We start from the raw sequence: 22150 nt of genomic DNA on the forward strand, positions 1-22150 counted from the left end.
TCATCATTAGAATACGAGCCTTTACACAGAATTATCACATACAGGATTACAAATATACCAAATCTGATCAATGCATTTAGATACTTAAATTAAGATTTTTTATGACATCAATCCTCAGTTGTCCTCTAGGGACTGAAATCTTTCAGCATGTCTGTTTTACTTTGAATTGCAAAAGGATACTCAAATTCTGATTTCTCTTGGTTTACAGAAGAATTAAGTTCTCTTTCTCTCCTCAGAAAATGTCTGCTCATCGCTGCATTAAATGACTTTGACATTGAATTGACATCCTGCCATGCAGACACTTCTGAGATATGACTCTCAGTGGAACAGACTCCTTCTTTACCAGGAATTTCTCTTTTATTCCCACAGACAATCATGAACAGACACTGAACAAAATGTATCTGCAGATTTCATAGGTCATTATGATGGGATACTAACAGGTCAGTCGGTTACATTTAACTAATAGCTCATGATTTTATTATTTAAATTATGATCACTACTCTATTACTGTAAATTTGTGAGAAAAAAATTGTATTGAAATATCTAGTCCAGAGATCCAGTAAAGTAATATCTAGCACAACATTCCTGATTTAGCAGAGGTATTAAATAAAAGATAAAATAGCAACAGTGCTTTATACGCATGCATGTTCAGTATGTGTGTGGGATCAAACCCATGACCTTTTGTGCTGCTAATGCAATGAACTCCCACCTGACCTACAAGAACCATTCATCAAAATCATGCACCTAATCTCAATATTCACTTTGCAAATGCTTAATGTCTGTGTCTGCATATGCAAAACCCTTTCTTTAATAACCAGAACACTACTGAGTATAAATGACTCTTGTATCAAATCAGCCAAAGTTTTACTCTGTGAAAGTTGAACACAATCTGTTGTGTGATGACTGTAAGAATGAATCTCACATTCAGAGGCCATCTGTTTTCATCAAGGACACAACACTGCTTTGTAAAGATGTGAATAACATCCACAGGATGAAAACTCTTCAAACACCATCTGTTTCTCTATCAAGGCAAAATATTCTTATAGGACCTTTAATTGTTTTAAAGAAATTCATTCAGTAAATTCAACATTTACAATTTTTTTAAGAAAACACATTATTTAATGTAATGAAACAGTTAGCTAACCGCTAAAAGTTAGCTATTGTGAATGCCTGCAAGCACTTTTATTTGTTGTTGTTGTTGTTCAATACACTGGGCTATTTTTAACCCAACGCTGGGTAAATATTGGACAGAACACATGCTGGGTTAATAAATAGACCTATGCTGGGTTGTTTCAATGCAATGCTGGGTTTTTAAACTCATGGCTGGGTTAGCAACAACCCACCATAGGTTTATTTATAACCCAACCAACATGTGATCTGTCCAATATTCATGCAGCATTGAGTTAAAAATAATCTAGCCGAATTAAGAGTGTATGATTACAAAAAATTGTAAATGTTGGACGAGCTAAACATTTCATTTGAATTTCATTTCTTTTAATGTTTACATTTGATCAGTATAAAGATAGGATATTTGTTATAAGAGAGGGAGAGAGAGATCATTAAATGAACTTTACTGGCCTCTACTGGTTTTGATTAGACACTGCTAGTCTACAGAATATACATTTAGGCTACATTTATGCATTTTGCAGACACATATCCAAAGTGTCTTACGGTAAATTCAATCATATGAATTAAAACCATGACCTCCTAAAAAGATGTAGATATTCTGTAGATCAGTGGTCTCCGGGCACCAGGTTGCCAGGTTGAGTCTGTGAGTTGCCCGCCAATGCAAATTCTATTAATAGCCTTAATTTTAATATTTATTTATTACATGTTTTTCATATTAGCTTTGCTTCTTTTATGTATGTTTAACTTTTAAACAATGATAAAACAATAAAATTAACAGGTAAAAGAAAAACCTTTTGAGTAGGCTATATCAAAAAAGTGTTAAAAATGAAACCATACAGCCTGACATATAACTTTTTAGCTGTTTTTCTATTTATTTAGCACAAACATTCATATGTATCATACGGGTCAAATTGGGAGAAATTGTTTTTGTTTATAAAGAAAAGCACATAGTCAGACCGTCTTTATTGTCATTTCAGGTACTTCAACATGGCATAGAAGAATAATTTTTGCTAACTTTATGATGCAAAGGACCCCCAAATATGATGAACCTTTTGTGAGGGACCCACTTCCTAAAATGTAAATAACAATTTAAATATTTATAACAAATACATATTCGAATGGTCTCTTTCAGTTTTTCTAGATTACTGATAAATTCTTAATAAAAATGATATTTTTATTTGCATTTATGCACTGAAAATTGAAATAAGGCAAACATGGTCAAAATAACAACAAAAAAAAGGTGCAGTGTTTCCCGATCTTCAGTACCGCAGAGAAAAACAAGTTGAAATTAATTTTTTTTAACAACAAAATACTCATGTTTTACATGTATTTTATTTTTATTAATTTATTAAAAACCCAGATTTTTAATCACATCTTGTCATGCAGCTTTTTACATTTACTGTTGGGTGACTTTATGTCACACCTGAGGTTTGCTTTTGTCTAAATTTAACACACACTGAACAGAAACGGTCATCTAGAAATGGTGATTCAAGTCAACTGGAGTGGTCTCTTCAATTTTTCTGCGGTTTATACAAATGTATTTGTACTGCATGCAGCTTTACAAGAAATTATCCCTTACAAATCTAATAAGACGTTTTTATAAACATAAATTATTCTGGAATGTATGTAGCAAGAAATAGATAAATATCTAATAAATTAACTTTCTGTCTTTTTTCTCTGAAATTTTCCGGGGACCCTTAAATCCTCCTCGAGGCCCCCAGACTCCTGTTTGAAAACCCTTGCCAATACATTTCTGTTTCATTAAAGGACTTTTGTCCTGTGTCTAGTGTAAAACTGTTCTCTACATTATTAAAAGCTATGAAAGAAGATTTTTTGAGAGACCAATAATGGTTCTTCTATGGCTGGATCCATACACAGGGTTTTTCTAAATAAAAACATAAAACAAATAACACAGAACCACAATAATCTGGGACACATATAGACAACAACTGACAAAGGACGACTGAAACACTGGGACCATATATACACAGCAGATAACAAGACACACATGGAAAACAATCAGCACAACGACCAATGAACAAAAGAACTACACAGAACTACAAACATGGACCACTGAATACAAGACTTCAAAATAAGAGACCTGATAAGGGAAAACACAAAACCGGATCATTACAATGGCAAAAATAGTTTAAACAACTTGGTTTTGCAAGTCAATTGAACATACTATATTAAATTTTGACCTGTGAATAGTTGACATAACTTATAAAAACAAGTTGAAATTGTTTAACTTTAAAGTTACATAAAAATATATGTTGATTTGACAAAAATGCTGCATTTTTTTACAGTGTACCTCTATTTTTAAGTGTATGAGAGATGAAACTTCTGTCACAGTTTCAGTGTTTGTTTGGATTATTATTGATGTTGTGTGGTAAGACCCTAGCTTTGCTTTGTCTTTTTTGATTTATTCCAGCTATTTTTAGGGTATATATATAAATATAATAACCAAATATTTTTCTTTGAACATGAAGCAGTGTAAATTTCCTTGTGATGTCAGAAGGGGATAATACCGCCCCTTATTCTGCACTATGCAACCACAGCACTGCCATGTAGTGCAGCAAGAAACAGCACAATTGACTTTCAATTACAACAAACCACCATCATTGTGATCAGTGTTTGCACTTCATCCGTTCATTTGCATTTTAAAGGACACACCCTAAAATGGCACATTTTGGTCACACCTACAAAGTGTCAATTTAAACATGTTCTAATAAATTATCTGTGTGGTATTTTGAGCTAAAACTTCACATATGTAGTCTGGGGACCCCAAAGATTTTATTTGACATCTTTAAAAAAGTCTTGTGACATGGCCCCTTTAAAACACACCCTCCATATTCTGTGTATATGATATAATCTTTCCATTTACTTTGGCTGCTTTGCCTTTACTGCGTCCTTGAAGGAGGAGAGAGGAAAAATTAATAGACCTGTATCCACACACACATATAATACAATACAATACAATCCACCACGACACCCTCGAGAGCTCAGAGAGAGAGAGAGAGAGAGAGAGAGAGAGAGAGAGAGAGATGCTGGGGGATGGGTGATGTTGAAAACACGACTGCTATTGGATGAATTGGATGCTGAATTATGAATAAACTGAATTGTGTCTCAGCATCATCTCTCTGCACTGTGACTCTTCAAATCTTCAAATCATCTCTCTCTCTCTCACTGTTTTATTTCTTGGACTCTTTTCTGAAATCCTGCAGCGATGTAGATGAAAGCATGAAGGTGGATGAAGGAGACCGAGATCCAGCGTTTGGAGGACAACAATCTACGTCACAATACTGGATATAAGAGTAAATGGAAAATATGAATGTGCTGCATGCGCTGGTGTCATCTCATGTGATCTGTGCAGCTTCATGTGACAGATGAAGATATCTGAATATGAATGTTTTGAGCAGCTGTCATCACAATCTCACGCTGCATTGCTTACAGAATGGACTCCAACAGTGATGGAAAAGAGGAATGGTCAGAGGAACAGTGGGAGAAATGGTATGACATGATCCTGCTTTTATTATATGGATGTTTTCATGTGTCTGTGTGTGACGAAGTGATCATGTACACGTGTGACGTATAGTCAGAGAGATCACAAACACACAGCAAAGTTTTGACTATAAAATGCATTTAAATGCACGAGTGAATCACATTCACACCCCAGCTTGTAAAATAAGGAGGTGTTTGTTTGTTTGTTTTTGTTTATTCATGTTCAGGTTGTTGACACAGTTTAAAGGCCTAAGACATGAAGAACAACATTAGCATGATCATATCATTTATTCAAATCAAGTTGCATCACAGTTTCATAAAGTTTATGTGTTTAGCCTGCATTTAGCCGATGTTTTGTCTTCAAATCAAAGTCAAATTAAGCTGAGATTGATTAAAGATTTGATTAAATCTCATCCATACAGTTTCATTTGTAAACAACCCTGTTGTCAATGTGGCAGCCAGATTAATAAATACTGTGTAGGTTACATGTTATCATTTAATTGACTTTATTTTAAATAAGGAATGCATGCTGTGCTATCTGTATTGAATGTCATTATTTACCCGATGAATGTGTTTGTGTTGACAGGCTGACGCATGACATTGGCCTGGAAGAATTTGAAGATCCAGATCTGTCTGAAATCACAGAGATCAGGGATGAATTTGGGCTCAGGTCGAGCTGCAATGCCTCTGAAATCAAGGTGAAAAAATGATGCACAATATTTCTACATCACCTGCTCAGCTCCAAACCTTTTCAATTAATTTCTCTCACCTCTTCTTCTCTGTCATCTTCTGCTTCATGTTAGTTTGGACTTTCACACATGCAGCATTTTTCTCTAACAACATTTGAACCACATTGGGGTCATGCATGAACAAATATCTCATGCATGTTTGATTAAAGTGTGAAATGCATGAATATTTTCCCTGTCTGCTGTTATATTGAAGGTATTCTTAAGACGTGTCACATGACATTTACAGTTCTAGTGATCTACACCAGGCTATTAGTGCCATTGAAAATTTGCAAACATTTCAATAATGTACTTCTGGATATGTAAGACATCAACTCATTTCTTTATCTCTAACGATACTAAACAGAAGTGTTCATTTATTGTAAATGCATGACAGTGTTGTTTCCCTGACCTGACTGAAAGCTGCACAACACTGCCATCATGGGGCAGTTTCCCGGACAGGGTTTATCCTATTGTCCCAGAATAAAATGCATGTTTGATCTGCCGTAATTTAAAAACATCTTGCAGTGAAATATCTAAACATATTAGTGACATTGTTTTGTCTCAAGATGCACACCAGTATTGATTTGTGTAAGGTTGGTTTGTAAAAATAAGATAATATAATTTAGGCCTAGTCCTGGATTAATCTAAACCCTGTCTAGAATTGGCCCCTATGAGTTTGCTCACAGTTAAAAGTCCTAAAGTCATCCCATAACAAGCAGGTGATATTAAAGATTGATTCAAATATCAGATGTTGATCTCTTCTGTAAATAGTGCAAATGTAGCATTAAGCTTTTTAATAGTTTACTTGATGTTTTGGTGTTTTTAAAGATCACATAATAAACTTTACACATTTCAGACACATACATGAAATAAGTCACAATAGAGGCAAAAGAAAGTATAAATGTCGATTTTGGTTGAAATTGAGGTTTTCATAAAATTAAGTACATTAAAGGTGCAGTGTGTAAATTTTAGGAGCATCTAGTGGTGAGGTTGTGAATTGCAACCAATGGCTCAGTTCACTGATCACCCCTCGCTTTTCTGAAACGCATAAAGAAGCTACGGTAGCCGGCAAAGGACAAACATGTCATCGTCGGAGACAACATAGTAAAAAAGTTTTCCGTTAAGGGATCTGGCGGCACAAAATGGCGACTTCCATGTAAGGGGACCCTCTGTATGTAGATAAAAACGTCTCATTCCAAGGTAAAAAAACATAATGGTTCATTATGAAAGGTCTTTCTACGCCACTGATAATATAGTTTTGTATATTATTTAGCACTTCTGTCGAGAAATTCTTCCAAAAAATTACACACTGCACCTTTAAGCCTTCGTCTAGTGATTCCAGTGCTCTAAATATTCATTAAACATCTAAAATGATTTTTATTTGTATGTTTTCTGAGAGGTGTACCATTCTAAACGCTTAATATAATACAAAGACGCGTCTTTATCCACATGTGAATCTGACATTTTGGTTTGGGTTTTAAAACATGCAGGAATTAGAAAATAAAGTGCAAGAGTTGCTTGCTGACTGACAGATCTGAAGCATGCACACAGACAGAATTAAAGTTATATCTGTTTCGACAAGAATTCATGCAGATATAATCTGTTATGTTTCAAGTGAATGTTTGGTTAACTGTTGAGGGAAAATATCTGATGTGTAAGATTACATCCTTGCATTACAGTAGATCTTAAAGGGGGCATTTCACAAGGCTCAATATAGATAATTTATTATAACATGTTAAAATTGCCACTTTGTAAATGTGCAGTTTTTTATGTGTGTCCTTAAAAAGGCAAATGAGCTGTGATGTGGTTGGACAGTGCAGATTAAGGGGTGGTATTATCCCCTTCTGACATCACAAGGGGAGACAAATTTCAATGCGCTATTTTTTCACATGATTGCAGAGAATGATTTACCAAAACAAGTTACTGATTTGATCTTTTTCAACTTTTCTAGATTGATTGAAGCACTGGGGACCCAATTATAGCACTTAAAGATTTTCATGATATGTCCCCTTTAAAGCGGTCTGTCTCAATGTCTATCAAACAATAAAAGAAAGAAAAAAGTTGAAGATATATTTTTCCTATAAATTGTTTTTGACTTTGTGTTTTAAATCTATTGGTGATTTTAAGTAATGGAACCTTCAAAAACCTTTAACTGGATTTCTCCCAGAGTTAACATTGCTGACTCCATCAACTTCAAACACGTGTAGCTCTGTCATTTTGTCCCATTCAAACAAGTCACACATAAATCTTTTTTTTTTAATTGCTCATTCCAACTCATTTTGCCAGCACGGGTCACATATGGTCTGGACCACCTGTCACACATTTTATTCATTCAGTAGATATTATTATCCAAAGTGACTTACGGTGTCTTTCAGCTATATGTGTATCAGTATTTGTGTTCACTGGGGTTCAAACCTGTGACCTTTGCGTTGCTAACACAGTGATCTACCAGTTGAGTTACATGAACACTTAACTACCTTCCAAAATAAAGAGTGACATATGCTCATATCATATGAAGAGTTGGCCTAAAATCACATTTCTGCTGTTTTTTGGATGGTGTTCAGGTTTGTGTGTGTGATTGTAATGTAAACCGGCCCCACATGAATAGTCTTTGTATTTGAGATAAAGGCCCGGTCTGATGTCACTGCGTCTCTATGGCCTCTCTCTCGTTTGACTGACAGTCGATCTTTCCTATCCCTGCAGGATCATGTGATGCAGGCATCCAGTAGCGGTTTGGATAAAGTGGAGGGAGGCGCATCGAGTCGAGAACAGACAACAACTCCAACTGATAGGAGTACATATGACAGGAAAACACCTGCTGTGGATTCTGCTCTTCCTGTCGCCATGGATACCTATCGTCCAAAAAGACCAACCACTCTCAACCTGTTCCCACAGTTACCACGCACACAGGTAAGAAACACTGAACCTACATACTTTCTATTCTGCGTCAAATCTTCTTATGTCAAATCTGACAAATTTCTCACCGTGATGCTGTGTTTAAATGCCTGTGGGAAAGAAAGCGAGAGACAGAGAGAGGGGGGGACAGATGGGGGGAGAGTTTGGAAAGAGTTTGGGGATCACTTTAAATGCCACACACACACACACGCACACACACACACACACACACACACACACACACACACACACACACACACACACACACACACACACACACACACACACACACACACACACACACTGATGCAGACAAACACTCCTGTGTGTTTCAGCTCTGTGCCCAAGTGCTCTTCATAAGTTTGAATATCACATTAGACTGAGATCAGACTGAGATCAGATTGAGATCAGATTGAGACTGTGTGTTGTGTCTCATTCACAGGACTCTCTAAATAACAACTCATTGGCGAAGAAGTTCAGCTGGCAGGAGAAAATCTCTCAGACCTCATCACCGCTCAAAACAGGTCAGTATTATATTGATGATATGATGATGTGATTTTTCAACAACACAAACTACAAATGTGTGTGTGTGTGTGAGAGAGAGAAACACACACACACACACAGAGAGAGAGAGAGAGAGAGAGAGAGAGAGAGAGAGAGACACACACACACACAGAGAGAGAGAGAGAGAGAGAGAGAGTCTGTCATTGTTGTGTCAGAGACAAAAGAGTCGAGCTGTGCTGCCAACTTCAGTCATGTGTATCATTTATAAAACGCTGATTACAGCAACATCATTACAAAATTACTGACATTTCCGTGTCTGTTTCGATAACAAAAGAAGAGAAATGTTTATCTTTTGGCCTGCTGTTTGGTTGTTTGTGATGACGTCACTTTGTATAAAAGCATCTGCAAAAGTAATAAATGTAACAGCAAGTCAGTATATTTGACCAATAATACATTGCGTGCATATGATTCGTCAGTCCTATACCATGCATCTTTTCATGTCATTTTATGTAGTGGTTTCTCAAATTTGTTTTTTTTACTATTGTTTTTTATTGCTTGGGTTTGGGGTTAGAACAACTTACATAAAATGACATCCAAACCCTAATTTTAACCCCAACTCCAAGGTTTAAAAATAGACAAAAAACGGAGAATCCTATGCATTAAAGGTGCAGTGTGTAATTTTTAGAAGGACAGAAATGCAAAATAATATACAAACCTATATTATCAGGGGTGAAAAAATTTTTTTTTAATAATGAACGTTATGTTTTTATTACCTTAGAATGAGACATTTTTATCTACATACACAGAGGGTCCCCTTACATGGAAGTCGCCATTTTGTGCTGCCATGTTTTTTACAGAAGCTCTTAACAGGCAAACTTTTTACTAAGTTATCTTCAATGGTGATATGTTTGTCCTGTGGCGGCTACTGTAGCTTCTCCATGCATTTCAAAAGCGAGGGGTGAGCTGCAAACTGAGTTGTTGGTTGCAATTTGCAACCTCACCACTAGATGCCACTAAAATCTACACACTGCACCTTTAAATGACATCCTAATCCAAACCTCAAATCTAACCCTTACCCAAAGCAACAACGGTAAAATTGAGAAAAAAAGAGAAACCAATGCATAAAATGACACGAAAAGATACGCCGTATAGCCTGGGTTTCAAGTCTAGCATGGAAAGTATGAACCCTTTTTTTCCCCTGAAATAGAAAAGCAATCACAGAATGGGGAGGGGGCAGCAAGACGATGACCAAGTCTATGCGACACACCGAAGCAGTTTTGTTATAACACGGCAACAGACGCAAAGTTACTTTTCCATGCAGTCTTAGATAGTGTTCTAAGTAGTTTTGAACGCAAGTTTATTTAAAAAAGAGCAACTTTTAGTGTTTAACTATTTCATATCCAAGAAAGATGTTTGTATATGGCAAGACATGATAGCCACAGAGTTTTATAGGACCAACCTGCTAGACATCGTCATCGACGAAGTACAATTAACTTATAAATGGTAAGTGGTATTTATTAATATCATGTGGTTGTCATAAATTGTGTTGCTTTTCAATATCAATATACAGCTACCGGTTTAGTTGCATAGCTTTCAGCTGTTTGCACACGTACTGATAAAGGTCGTTTACGTTTGAATTTATGTCGCCCTACATACGTCATATACGGTATAATTGAAACGATTGTCTATGTAGCACCCAATAAACGGCTCTGGGCATTCGTAAATATATAAATAATTTAATTTGTGTTTAACTTCAAAAACATTCATTTTTCATCCATTTTAAAGTTTTTATCAGTAGTATTTTACATAGTTATTGTCGTTATTACCTGTTATTGTAATTACAGGTAATTTGCTTTTTATTGGTACATAAAACCATTTTGTACAAGTTCTCAGTTTTCTTATATATTGAAGTGTAATGGTCACATGACATGACTAAACAAGTCAAATATATTATTTGTTTTTGTATAATTTGATTTATTGTAATTTATTGTTTTTCACCCACTCACGAACCCCCTGCAATTCCTCTGGTAACCACCAGGGAGAATCGCGACTACTTGCAGTAGAATATTATTAATGTTATATTGATGTTTATGGCCAGCAGGTGGTGCTGTTAAACTGCTCAGTTGCTCTTTTAAAGGAGACATGTAATAAGACTCTTAAGATGTCAAATATATCTTTAGTGTCCCCAGAGTAAATATGTGAAGTTTTAGCTCAAAATACCTCACAGATAATTTATTATTACATGTTAAAATTGTCACTTTGTAGGTGTGAGCAAAAATGTGCCGTTTTGGGTGTCCTTTAAAATGCAAATGAGTTGATCTCGTCACTAAATGGCAGTGCCGTGGTTGGATAGTGCAGAATAAGGGCATAATAAGATCCCCTTCTGACATCACAAGGGGAACCAAATCTGAATTATCTATTTTTCCACATGCTTGCAGCGAATGGTTTACCAAATTTAAGTTACTGGGTTGATCTTTTTCACATTTTCTAGGTTGATAGAAGCACTGGGGACCCAATTATAGCACTTAAACATGGAAAAAGTCAGATTTTCATGATATGTCCTCATTAAGTTATTGTCATAATAAAACCTGGCATTATACAGCCAGACTATAAAACAATGACAACTCTGCTTATAATTCTTGAACTGTGATGAATACAACTTTGAACTGCTGATGGTTTTTACAGAGCAGAGCACAAATCTGATCTAAGGTCAGATCCTAAGTCAGTCATCATCATTTGCAAAACTTTTTTCAATGCCAACAACACAAACATTTACACAAATGTGAATGAATCTTAAAGGTGCAGTGTGTAATTTTTAGAAGGATCTCTTGACAGAAATGCAAAATAATATACAAAACTATATGATCAGGGGTGTATAAAGACTGTTATGTTTTTATTACATTAGAATGAGACATTTTTATCTACATACGAGGGTCCCCTTACATAAAAGTTGCCATTTTGTGCCACCATGTTTCTACAGATCCCTTAACGGAAAAACTTTTTTTACTAAGTTGTCTCTGACGATGGCTACCGTAGCTTCTTTATGCGTTTCAAAGCGAGGGGTGATCAGTGAACTGAGCCATTGGTTGCAATCCACAACCTCACCACTGGATACCGCTTAAATTTACACACTGCACCTTTAACTTTTCATTCACTGCAATGATGAGACATACAGACTTTAACTTCTGTTTTTTGATAGTTGTGAAGTCTCATCTGTGTGGTTTTGTGTCATTCAGGTGAACTGATGCCCTCTCATGAGCACTTTTGTCTCAGTGATGAAGAGAAGAGCAGCGCTGGTGCTCGGAGTCGACTGAAAGATTGTGGCACCTCCACAGAAGTGCTGACCATCAGCTGCTCCTCCAAAACCTCTGTCCAGACCTGTAGATCCACAGACACCTGTGAACGCATCCGTTACCAAACAGACGTGCGTCTCGAGCCAACGGAAGAGATCTATCTGACCCCGGTACAGCGCTGCACTGAAGCCCTGGAGCCGGAGAGATCTTCAGCATTCACTCGGGCCCTTGCGGCCCTCAGCGCAGACAGCGAAGCTCCTCCACCCTACCAGTCACCAATACACGAACAGATGATCAACTCGTTCAGAGAGCAGGAGGATGAACTCCAGCCACCTCCTTACTCTTCTTTACTTGCTCAGGAGCCTGACAGCATTGGAGAAGATCTCATGGGATCAGAAGATTTGTGTTATAGAGACTGTGGTGCCGGTGAGGCTCCTCACGAGACATCCACGAGGAACTCGGACACGAACGGACTCTCCTACGATTCGGCCAAATACACTCTGGTGTTCGATGAACACGATCAGCTGGAACTGGTCAGTCTGAAGGAGTGTTACCACGGTTACAGCGATGACAGCGACGCGGCCACAGTCTACGATAACTGCGTGTCATCTCCATACGAGTCAGTGCTGGAGGATGAAGATGATGAAGGAAGAAGTCGAGGTGGAATGAAAGATGAAGCTTCAGGCTGTCCATCAGAGAGCTCCACCCCTGACGGACCGCTTTCTCGAAAGTTTGTCAATGTTTTCATGAACGGCCGCTCACGCTCCACTAGTAAGTGTTATAATAGTTCGTATTCAGGAACTACTTGTAATCGACCTTTTTTGGTTTCAGGGAAATCTGTACATCTAAAGTATACGTGAACTTATCTTACTTCACCAGTTTGAGCAGTGGCGGCTCGTGATTCAAAATATGTGTTTGATGCGTCATGTGAACCATGTGCATCACGTGTTTTGTCAAAATAAGTGCCTGCTGCACACGTCAAAACCGTTTATGATAAAAGAGACGCTCACGTTAACGAAATACACGCAAGACACTCCCTTAACAGTAAACTCTGCTTACGCATGAGACATACAAGCGTCTCTTATCATAAACCCTTAAGACGCATCTGCAGCAGGCACTTATTTTGACAAGACATGTGATGCACATGGGTGATTCTCACAAAAACTTGGTTTTAAAGGCGGAGTCCATGATGTTTGAAAGCCAATGTTGATATTCGAAATCACCTAAACAAACACGCCCCTAACCTAATAGATTTTGGACCTTCTGTTGATAGACCCGCCCCACACATACGCAACCCGGCAAGGTTGTCGGTTAGTAGACACGCTCCTTACTGCTGATTGGCTATAAGTGTGTTTTGGTAGTCGGCCCGTCTCTTTTTCCAAAGCGTTTTTCAAACATCGTGGACTCTGCCTTTAAAAATGTCAAGCATGAAAATGTAAAAATTGCTTACATTTACTTTTTTCCCACCACACATTGAAAAACAAAGTCTGGAGTAAATAGGAACATTAATTTAAAAACTTTTACTTATCATTTAACACTTTTTGTAACATATTTTAAAAAATTAGTCCTAAAAAATCTCATTACCGCAACAGTCAGAAAACATCAACACTGACATATTTTCAAAATGACATGACAAACCTGAAAGAACATAATTTGGAGATTCTGCACATGCATTTAAAATCAAAGTATTATGCTTCTATTAATTAAATTAACATTTAATAAGCATCTGTTGCGGTAATGATAATCAAAATGTCGTGTAAGCATTCTGACAAGACAATATTTCAAATTAACTGTAAAAAAATGATCTTACCTAGTAGCCATCTTGAAGTAACTGGTCCATGTGCTTGGTCACTCAAAATCAAACTTTATTAAAATTCTGTATGTGTGCTTAAACTGTTCTCAAAAAGTGTTGCGGAGGATGAGAACATCAGGCATGGACACATCATTTTCCTAATTTTTCTTCATTATTATTATACATGAATATTCAGTAAATATTTTTTCTGTCATCTAAAGTAGTCTAGCAAAACATCCATTTATTTTTTTTCTTAATATTTTTGTGTTAATTTGATTTAATTACAACATAAAGCATGTTCAAACACAGCCGGACACATTGCGGTAATGAGAATTTCAGCAGAAAATGAGATAAAATGTACAATTATAAATTCTTATGTTGAAATCACACATTGTGCAAGGTAGAACACAGTATTGTGTTAATTCTGATGCTTGTTAATGTTACTATATTACACATTTTAAAGCTAAAATCATTAGTGCCGTGCTGTTTCAATGGTTTCGTGAGAATCACCCACATAGGTTCACTCGACGCGCAAAACACATTTTGAAATGACAAACCACACACATGACGGGCTACATACATGTTGTGACAAACTTCGCATCGAGCGCCCTCGAAAAAAGAAGTCAGTGGCCGCCTATGAGTTTCTTGAGGTCTTTTCTGTTCGAGCATATATTGTAATAAATTTCATCAACTTAAAAATGACATTTAAACTTTTTTATAGTTGCTATAAATAACTAAAATTGAAATAACTTAAGCTAATTCAACTTCATTTGTACACTGCGAAAAATTATTTAAAAGAATCAAAATTCTTAGTATTTTTGTCTTGTTTTCAGTAAAAATATCAAAAAATTCTTAAATCAAGATGTATTTTCTTGATGAGCAAAATGACCTAAGAAATAAGTCTAGTTTTTAGACAAAACATATCATATTTAAGTGATTTTGTGCAAAAAATAAGCAAATAAATAAATAATAATCTGCCAATGGGGTACGCTAATTTTTCTTGAATTTTGTGTTTAAGAAAAATTTTCAAGATTTTTTGCTTACCCCATTGGCAGATTTTTTTGCTTGTTTTATGCACAAAATCACTTAAATTTGATATTTTTGGTCTAAAACTAGACTTATTTTCTTTGGTCGTTTTGCTCATCAAGAAAAAGCATCTTAATTTAAGAATGTTTCGATATTTTAATGAAAACAAGACCAAAAAATACTACGATTTTTTTTCTTGAAAATCATTTTTTGCAGTGTATAAATTATAGCAACGTCACAGTAGTCAAGAAGGTTTCAATTAAATCTCATTTTTAAGTTTAAGATTACGCTTCAATATTTAAAGGGCCCATATTATGCAAAATCCAGTTTGACACGATGTTTGGACTTAAATGTGTGTTGGCTGTGTGTAAACACAAACATCCCACATTAACAAAAATCCACCCAAACCTCCCTTTTTAATACCCATTAAACCAAAGCAGTCTTTAAAAAATACTTTAAAAACTTTACCAGAGGCTTTGCATAGAGATTTAATCCACCAAATATTGATATCTGAGATATAAGTATGGTAAAAAACTTGACATTTCATGTTAAGGTTTGCATGGATTTTCCCATCATGAACTCAAGATCTATGTACCTGACGAATCTCACCACACACCAGGACTGTGATACACCACAATTTATCTATCAAATAAACATTTCAAATTTATGGTTTCATTTGGGTTCCTGGTGGTTTAACTAGAAATAAAACAGCACCAGAGACCCATATGAATAACTGAAATGTTTTGAATCAGGTTAAGATTGAATCAAATGAAACTCTTATAATATTTGCTGTGACGTGTTTGTCTGCTGTAGGTTCAGAATCGTTTGGTTTGTTTTCCTGCATTATTAACGGTGAAGAACGAGAACAAACACACCGAGCTGTTTACAGGTAAACACCAACACGTTCAATGACCTACAAGAGGTTTCACTTATATTTGAGATTCTGTCCAGGTTGAAATGAGTTTTGCCATAGATTTTAAAAAATATGGACGTAGTGTCCGTGACGTCACCCATAGGTTTGTGAAGAGCTTTTTGAAGCCAATAGGCGGTGCCTGCCTTTGCCATCTTGGCATCGTGCCACCGCCCATCACTCACGGATAACTGAAAATCGGTAAAGAGGCGGGACGTGGGTGAAGCTGAGGTGGCTGCTTGCAATTTTTGTACCAAGCTATACACATATTTTCTGCTGTGAAGTTGGGCATTTTAACACGGGGGTCTGTGGAAATTGACTCCTTTTTGGAGCCTCAAGTGGTCAGTCAATGAATTGCAGTTTAAATCACTTCTGTATTGGCTTCATCTGAAAGATTGGAAACGTTTTTTGTTTTGTTTTTCTAATTTCTTTTAACGAGAATGTTAATCCGGCTTCTCTCTGTCAAGGCGCGCATTTCAAATTTCAAAAGTACATCGAGTAAAAGACGGCAATGTCGCAATTCTGTGATGTAGCATCCCTGCACATAAAAAACAATAAAACCATTACAGAAAATTCTATTGGTTTTATTGGGAATTTTATTGGTTCTAATTGAATATGGCCCAAAACACACTACAGTGTAGTGGTTTTAATGGTAAAAGTTAATGGTTCCTATTGGTATTTTAATGGAAACCATTAGAATTTCCTGTAATAGTTTTATTGTTTTTTTAGCACACTGTAAAAAATGTCTGTAGAAATTACAGTATTAATTGGTATTACTGGCAACTAGCTGCTAGTAACTTACTGTAGATTTTACATTTATGTTATTTACTGGCAACAGTTTGTTCAAAGTTAAATGAACATGAAACATTTTTTGACTTTATCTTCTACAGTAAGTTACTGGCAACCAGCTGCAAAATTACAGCAAATTTTTTAGAGTGCAGGGAAGCAAGAGCCAATGAGTGTTTTATATCACTGCCGTAAAGCGATGTATCATACAGCTTCTTGAGGCGCAATACTTGAATTCATAACGAACACGAGATTTGATGTTTACGATTCTTGGATACATTTCCATTTGTTCCTCGCAATCGTATGAATTTTAAAGATGTGGATTACAGCGAATGAATAAAATTAAGATCTTTTTTGTATTTATGTGGTGTTTTGGTGTAATTATTGTTATAGGAGAAAACGTGTTTATGTGCGTCATTGCAAACAAACTAAATATTACAAAATGGTTAATTGATTAGAGAAATTTTATTCATTTTAAGGTTTTAAAGTGTAGTCCTGTTTAATATTGTGTAATTCTCTGAAAGTCATGAACATTTCATTAGGTAAATGAGTAAACCGTCTTATTAAATAAGTCAGAAAATACGAAAACATTGTCATTGTCAAGACCTGCTATATTTGAATATTTATGAATAGAAATAAGTACAAATCTGTACGTCTGTAAAGCAGTTAATACGTATTAGTCCTGTCAACACGTTGATAATCTACGTTTAAGTGTGTATTAAAACATAAGTAAATGTACATGTGGTACAACCGCACTTTATACACACATATTCTCATGAGATCACGTTGATTATGTTTATTGACAAACAGACTGATCTGATACTGTATGATCTTGTGTCGTTCAGGTTTGTTCCCCGTCATGAAGATGAACTGGAGCTTGATGTTAATGATCCTCTGTTAGTGGAGGTTGAGGATGAAGATTACTGGTATGAAGGATATAACATGAGGACAGGAGCTCGAGGAATCTTTCCTGCTTATTACGCCACCGAGGTCTTTAAAGAGCCTGAATTCACTTTAAAAAGTACGAGAGATTAATAACACTTCTGAACTGATGTTAATGCCTCAGGCTTTTCATTTGTTACCATGGCAACAAGCATCTCTTCAACAAGATTTGCATTTATGAGGGGTCATTTAACATTTTACCTTTATTCATTCGTCGCTCTCTGTGTTTTTAATGATTAATTTTTTTTTTTTATATATAATGCGATTGATTTCTTTGATATTCCTAACAGGAGTGAGTTATGAATGGATGGATGAGTTCAGACTGAAGTTTCTGGGTTCTGTTCAGGTTTTTCATCACAAAGGCAATGATGTGCTGTGTGCAGCTATGCAGAAGGTTTGTATCATCATCACAATAAATGCTGTCAGTTCAACATCATCTTCAGCTGGTAATCTGATAATATAGCGTGAATCAGATACTGTTGATGGGTTATGTTCGTAATGCTGAGCTTTATGTAATATACTGAAGTAAAAGATCAATCAAAATAAAGTCAAATCTAGATTATTAGATGAGGACACTGTAATACAATACAGTACACCACAAGTTCAATTTATAATAACACTTGCTAAAGATATGACATCAAATAATAATAACCAGATAAAAACATTGTTCAGAATTACTGTTATGGTTTTTATGGCTTTTTTACTGAATTTACACAAAAAAGAAACAGAAACAAAGATGTGCAGAAGTGAGGATCTCAGATTGACTTCTGCTGTATGATTGATTGATTTCAGATCGCAGTGAACAGAAGACTGACACTTCATTATAATCCACCATCAACCTGCAGTCTGGAGGTCAGCGTGAAAGGACTCAAGCTTACAGTACATGAGGACTTTAAAAGTGTAAGACACACAGACACACACACAGACACACACACAGACACACACACAGACACACACACACAGACACACACACACACACACACACACACACACACACACACACACACACACACACACACACACACACAATAGATATTTGGCTTTAGTATTGCTTTAAAAATGTTACACCTTTTCCATATTAAAGGGGAGATATCAAAAATTGTTTTCCATGTTTAAGTGCTATAATTGACCTATGGCTAAGCCACGCCCCCTCCACTCACTCCGACAAACAATCAATATTGATGATTGTGATAGGCATTGATATTTTACAGGAGGCAATCGATGATTTTTGGAGACAGAGACTATATATCATCTCAAAGTCACCAAAAGGGCCTTAACTATGCATTGGAGGTTTATATAAATAATTTTATTGTTGAGAATGTCGATGAAAAGCTTCAGCTCCACGCAAAAATTTACAGGTCACCGTATAAACGCGATAAAATGCATCTTGTTGCCATCATGATCAAATTAAATATTTACAGGTGTATGTTGCATACGTTTCCAGGACAAGCCTTTTTACCATCTTTACCAAGTTACATCTCCATTAGTTTGGTGCTACAGTATTTACATGAATAATTCAGCACAACATGCTATTACAAATAACATTTGTTATCTGCACTCAAAAAAAAAGTTGGATTTACTTAAAAAAAACTTCGTCAAGTGGGTTCCACATAGCTTTGTTAGGTAATGTCAACAAATAAAATGTAAGTTGTATTTACTAAAAAAGTTGTGTAAAATTGACAATTTAAATGTTGCATGGACTAAAGGAATAGTAAAGTCACTATTATGAAACATTTAATTGATGAAAACAAAATTAAAAATAATGATTTAATAACTCTATAACAACGAATCAATCAATCAGAATGCAGATGCTCAATACAACCTTTATTTAATTACAGTTTATCAAACATATTACAAACATATTTGAAATGCAATGTTACATTTCAAACCATTTGTTGGTTTGTTTTGTTCTAAAATATATCAGAACAAGTTACTTAACTTATACTTGGCCACTATCTAATTGTGCTACACTTTTGCAAGAGGGTACAACAATTTACCCATAATACACTGCAGCATCATCAGCCAATGAGATGCAAGTCTGTATTGGTTTTATTAATCTGTTACTTTTACGCAACAATGTTATATTGGCTGAACAAATAATTTTGAAGTAAAGCTGACAAGACACAGTCTTTTGTTGAAATAACTAAGTTAAATTAATCATATGCCGTTACTTGTATTTGTTAAGTAAAGTGAACAAGAAATTATTTAGTAAAACTGACTCCAACCAAGTTTATTTTTTTGAGTGTGGGTTATTTACAGATACGTTAATGAAGCTAAGTGATATGATGTACAACGCAGCTAGAAGCTAACGTTAACGTTTTCTAATGTTAGGCTAACGTTACGTTAGAGATGTTTAAGATAACGTTCATATACGTTGTTGACTTAGCTTAGAACAGATGTAGACATCCTTGTTTAATTTATCCACATTTAGTTGGTGTTGTGGTTTACCACATAACTTAATCCAGAGCCAACACTTAACTTATCTCGGTTGAAATGTGGCTTGGGAAAGGGAAAAAAAATACACGTCGCCCAGCCTCTCGGGATAACTAGTGTTGGAGTTGCATGTACCGATTGTATTGGGTTAGCTATGCGCACTGTGATTGGCTCATCGTGTTTGGGGGGCGTGACTTAGCCATAGGTCAATTGGGTCCCCAGTGCTTCTATCAACCTAGAAAATGTGATAAAGATCAACCCAGTAACTTAGTTTTGGTAAACCATTCTTTGCAAACATGTGAAAAAATAGCTCATTGATATTTGGCTCCTCTTGTGATGTCATAAGGGGATCTTATTATAATAATACCAACCCTTAAGCTGCACTATCCAACCACCACACCACGCCATTTAGTGCAGAGAGACAAAAAGTAATTGATACCACAATTGAGTTTCATTTTGGTAATCAGTGTTTGCATTTTATCAACTCATTTGCATTTTAAAGGACACAAAACGGCACATTTTTGCTCATATCTACAAAGTGGCAATTTAACATTTTATAATAAAGTATCCTTATGAGATTTTGAGCTAAAACTTGACATACGTCACATTGGGACACCAAGATTTATTTGACATCTTTAAAAAAGTCTTGTGAAATGTCCCCTTTAAATTTTTCACTTAGTAAGAAAATTGAAGTTGAAAGAAATTTTTTTTAGGTGTTACAAATTGAAGTAACTTTTTGAGTTAATCTAACTTTCACTTTTTACAAACTATAAATGAATACAGTAATAGAGACACATGAGTAAACTTTCATCGTGTACATCCTAAATGAAGATCTTTATGATGCGTGTCTTGTGTTTCTACAGAGCGGACAGTACAGTCACTTTTTCCATTTGAAAAACGTTTCATTCTGCGGTTATCATCCCAAAAACAGAAAGTAAGTGATTATTTTACACTACAGTATTTGTCTGAAGTCTGAAGTTTAACATCTGGATATATTCACAGATATTTTGGCTTCATTACAAAACACCCGGCTGATGAAAGATTCGCCTGCCATGTCTTTGTGTCTGAAAACTCCACTAAACCTCTGGCACAATCCATCAGGTCTGTTTATTCAGATTATATAGAATGACGACGACTTCTAGTCACTTCTTGAATTGTTTTTTTTTATTAATATCTGTGGTGTTTGACAGGAAAGCATTTCACTTCTACTACAAAGAGTTTGTGGAGGTCTCTTGTCCAACAGAAGACATCTATCTGGAGTAACGTTGATCTCCTGTATAAGACTAACAAGACTGACCAAACATAAGGACCAAACAGATGGACTGCTGGCTGGATAATGAAATGAAGCATTAAAAAAATGCACGTAAACTAGAAAACTCACAGAAGAGAAAAGAAATTATTTTCCTGGATGCTGAGATTATTTTTGATCAGATCTTTGATGTCGCTGCTGTGTTTTGGTTCTGCGTTCACTTAACAGATCTGCTTCTATTTTTCATAGCACAAAAATACATCCACCGTCTGTAAAATCTACATAAGATCTAAAACTCATTGATGTTAATGTGCGTCATGACATCAACACATCTCTCAGATTCATGATTATTATTCTGTTCAAATCATTATAGATCACCAAAATAAATATATGTCTTGAAACAGAAAATAATATATACAGTAATAAATCTGAGTGTATATTACAACACTAAAAAAGCAAATAAAGGGTACAATTGTTTCTTTTAATCTAACTTGCTTATAACCTTTAAAATTACAATTCCAGGCAATAATTCATAAAGTTAATGAGAATATGAGTTGTTTTTAACATAACCTTCACACAGATGAATTCAATGGAAACAGAAACCTTGTGGACGTCCTGAAAGCTAAACTTCAGTTTCACTCGACTTTTGTCTTAATAAACTTTTGAAGTCGTTTTTTTTCTTTTTATTAAAGTATTCAGCATTTTTGAGCATCATCCATGAATAAAGCACAAGTTATGTGTGCCCTTTAAAACCATGAGTTCCTGAAAATAAATACACTCTTTCCCAAAACCTGTTTGATTTATTCTGTCTAATAAAATAAAGATTTGGTGACATTATATTGGGGAAATCAGGATCTAAATGTTAGCATGTATCAAACTTATTACAGTAAATATTTACTGCTCCACACATTTTTTGATATCTTGGACCTAAAAAATATTTCACTGCAGGCATGTTGGTTTTAA

General features: G+C 35.5%; 1 protein-coding gene across 1 annotated transcript; it reads left to right on the top strand.

Moving 5' to 3' along the window:
* The first annotated feature begins 4158 nt into the window (after positions 1-4158).
* mapk8ip1b (mitogen-activated protein kinase 8 interacting protein 1b) lies at positions 4159-21977 on the top strand. Its single transcript, XM_055217691.2, has 12 exons — positions 4159-4638; positions 5216-5327; positions 8061-8267; positions 8695-8776; positions 11993-12820; positions 15681-15756; positions 17409-17584; positions 17796-17899; positions 18298-18405; positions 20802-20872; positions 20941-21039; positions 21129-21977. The coding sequence occupies exons 1-12, from the start codon at positions 4583-4585 to the stop codon at positions 21199-21201; spliced, it is 1992 nt and encodes a 663-aa protein (XP_055073666.2). The 5' UTR covers positions 4159-4582; the 3' UTR covers positions 21202-21977.
* The last annotated feature ends 173 nt before the right edge of the window (positions 21978-22150 follow it).

The sequence above is a fragment of the Misgurnus anguillicaudatus genome, chromosome 21, assembly GCF_027580225.2.
Source record: "Misgurnus anguillicaudatus chromosome 21, ASM2758022v2, whole genome shotgun sequence".
Classification (NCBI taxonomy): Eukaryota; Metazoa; Chordata; class Actinopteri; order Cypriniformes; family Cobitidae; genus Misgurnus; species Misgurnus anguillicaudatus.